This window comes from Otolemur garnettii, unplaced genomic scaffold, assembly GCF_000181295.1.
Source record: "Otolemur garnettii isolate 467f Iridium unplaced genomic scaffold, OtoGar3 scaffold00013, whole genome shotgun sequence".
Classification (NCBI taxonomy): domain Eukaryota; kingdom Metazoa; phylum Chordata; class Mammalia; order Primates; family Galagidae; genus Otolemur; species Otolemur garnettii.
The window spans coordinates 6042921-6046439 of NW_003852408.1; the positions used below are offsets into that span (position 1 = coordinate 6042921).

The 3519-nt window shown below is 37.7% G+C and overlaps 1 protein-coding gene across 1 annotated transcript in view; it reads left to right on the plus strand.

The window, feature by feature from the left end:
• Positions 1–1133: 1133 nt before the first annotated feature.
• Positions 1134–3519, plus strand: part of COL4A4 (collagen type IV alpha 4 chain) — a 104661-nt gene continuing 102275 nt past the window's right edge. Inside the window, exons 1-2 of the mRNA XM_003784892.2 lie at positions 1134–1309; positions 2341–2383. Coding sequence (XP_003784940.1) covers positions 1263–1309; positions 2341–2383 — 90 coding nt within the window. The 5' untranslated portion in view covers positions 1134–1262. The remainder of the gene's footprint in view (positions 1310–2340; positions 2384–3519) is intronic.

Consider the following 3519-nt stretch of genomic DNA (forward strand, 5'->3'; position numbering starts at 1 on the left):
TTCTTTCAGTCTTCAGTTAAAAATACCTTTTCTCTCTTATTATTGAGACAAAATTCACGTAAAAGTCATGATTTTAACTCTTTACAAGTTTACAATTCAGTGGCCTTTAGGATATCCCTAATGTTGTGCAACCATAACCACTATTTAGTTCTAGAATGTTTCCATCATCCCCCAAAGGAACTTTGTAACTCCTGATTCTTTCCTCTCTCCATCCCCGACAACTACTAATCTATTTTCTGCTTCTGTGAATTTGCCTACTCTGGACATTTCATATACATTGGGATCATAAAATAGATGACTCTTTCATTTGGCAACTTTCGAGATTTGTCTGTGTTGTGCCCATATTAGTACTTCATTTCTTTCTATGGCTGAATAATATTCCATTGTATGAATACACAGCGTTTTGCTTATCCAGTCATCAGCTGGTGGACATTCGGGCTGTTTTTACTTTCTGGCTGTTATGAATCATGCTGCCATGAATATTCATGTACACGTTTATGTGTGAACATGTGTTTACAGTTCCCGTGGGCATATTACCTGGAGTGAAACTGTTGGATAATACACTAACTAAAAATGTTGACTTTTTGAGGAACTGCCAAAATATTTCCCCAGCAGTTATACCATGTTATCTAAAAATATTTTTAAAACATTTTAATATAATTTTTTACAATTATACATATGTATAAATTTTTATAATATTTTATATGTATTTTGTGTATGTGTGTAAAATGTGTATTTTATACTAGAAGTTTCTTTTCCTAGCTTCATAGAGTAAAAAAAGGAAATCACTTAAGGGATTTTTAACATTGATGTTTGAGGGAAAAAACGAACTAAATAGAAGAAAATTACACTTAGCAAACAGAAGCCATTATTTTATATAATTTTTATATGTATATATTTATAGCATATACATAAAATCTTTCCTTTTATCAAAAATATATTCATAATATGTAAAGGATGGAGAATTTTTATTTCTAAGGATAGAAACTGATATTCAATTTAGCACTAAAGAAAGATCAGGTCAAAACACCAGTAGAAAACATTTTCATTACTATGAATAATCAAAGTAATTATTTTCAACATTATAATTCATACTGTGGTTTAAGAGATATATTTATATGTGATATGCACAGACTTTAACCCAGGACACAGAACCTCACTAGTCAGCAAGAATCTCCTGGAAAGGGGAGAAGACTGGCAGAATTTTTTTTTTTTTAAGTTAGGAGACTTGCCTGTGACGGTCGCTTGCGCACACGGCATTGATGAGGTGTGTCTTCAGATGGACAAAGCCCTTGGCCACAGGTCTCTGGTGAGTATCTTCAGCAGGATCGACCTGCTTGTATTTAATAATTTATCCCCAGTGTTGGTTCAAAGGTTATCTGAATGCTTTATGTGTCAAAAAGCCAAACCATTCCAGAAAGCTGTGGACTCTGCCTGACATTCTGTGATTCACTCGTGTTATTAAATACCAACCCGCACTACTCTCCCTGAGATGCACGTGCCCAGTTACCTAGTGGGAAACTGCACACCAAAGGCCCCAGGTTCTGTCTCTCCTACTCACTAGGTTTGAATAGCAAAGCCTGATATGCCCAGAGCTTCGGGGTCCCCCTGACTAGCAGGGTTGGGACAAGTGACTTCATGAATACAGGTTAACAAGCCCCAAAGACGTCCACGTTTTCATCTCTGGAGATGACATCACCTGAAGCTCTGTCCACAGCGAGATGATGAATGTGGAGGCTCCTTGACAAACATGAACCCTAGAAAACGTGTGCTAATGTCAGTGGTTTCTTGATTGTGTCTCTCACGTGTTTATCATAATAAAGTTACACCCAGTTGGAAGCTGCCTCACTGATAAGGCCCTGGCCTAACTGACTTTTCTCTAACTATACCGTACCATTTCCCTTCCCCTCCGAGTCCCGTTAACTTTCTCTCCGTCCTCCCTCCTAGTTGGTCCCACTGAATGGGATCTGGGCCACCCTGGTTTCAGCTGTGTCCCTGAACAGAGCTGTCTCCCTCCCTCTCCTCTGTAGTTTTCATTCCAAGTTTCATCTGCCTTTACTCATCTCACCTTCACCGTGTCCCCACACTTCCCAGCATGATCCGGACCACACTAAAGGGGTTCGATACTACTTCTTAGCTAACTGAGACGAGGAAAGGTAATGATGACGAGAGAGGAAAGCATTTATCTTGTCACTGATGACAAATGTCCTTCCTGGTAGCCACAGCCTGTTAAAAAGAGAAAGAAGCTTTCTGGATTAATTCTTTTGTTTGTTTGCTTTTAAATTGGTTTCTCACAAAAAGGGACACTTCCATGTAATCTCTGTTTTTGTTTTTCTGTAGGTCACTTACCCTTGTTATTTTTTCTGTACAGCATGTATATGGGGTAAGTACATCGTAGCTCTGATCACATGTTGAAAATTCATTTTATTGAATGCAGGTAAAAATAAACCACGTCCATAATCACCAAAAGCATGTGTGTGTGCACACAGATACTGCTACATGCACGCCTATGTGCTTAGTATCTGTGTGTGATCATTGTGTGAATTATGCTTATTAATGTAAAAATATAAATTAAGAAAAAAGAGCCTCTGTGGGAGGGACGTTGGGGCCAGGGTTGGCAGAGAAAATTTCTTTCACCTATCATACTCTTTTGCATTATTTGAAATTACAAAAAAAAAAAATCTATTTACATTATTTGTTTTTCCAAAAAGAAAATGTCAGCACCAATATAGGACAGATTATTCATATCCTAGAAATTAAGGGCTTCTTCTCTTGAACTTTCTATGTGGCAAATATTTGCTTGAAAATATTGGAGATAACCAGGTAGTGACTTTCCCTTCTCTTTGCAGAAGAGTAACATGAGTTTTTGAGAGTCTAAGTGGACACCCAGCAAATGTGGTTCATCCTGTGAATGTCTAGTTGCCTGAGATACTGTCTTTATCTTTTTCAATGGGTTCAGTCTGTCTTTGAGGTGCTGGCTTTTCCTTTATGAATTCACCTTCCGCTTTTCATGTTTTTGGGGGGAATGCTTATGTAGAACTTTGTACAGGCTAAAATCATCTCTTGCTTTCCCCTTTTTACTGGCTTGGGTAAAAGCTTTATATGTGACTATTATGGCTTCTTTAGTAGAATCTGCTAATTTGCTTTAAACAGATGCTTCCCTGAAATGTAAATTTGCTGCAGACATCTCTGTGATGCTCGGCAAAAACAAATAAAAAACAAAAAATAGATCACCCAAACTTGCCCTGTTATCAAGTCATCTAATCAGCTGACCCGCTTTTCCCTCTGGTTGCTTTGATGTTTCAGTGAACACACAGTAACGAAGCCCAACCCTAAATGAACCCAAGAATTCAGGCTGGTCCCTGGAAGTGTTTTCATGCTGTCCTGACCTGGCCCCAGGCAATGAATTTTTTTTAACCTTATCAGGGTTTTGAACTTAATATTTCTGTATTTATAGATAACAATGTTACTCAGAAATCAAGAGGTGTATATTTATGAAACTGCAAATACATTTTTTTT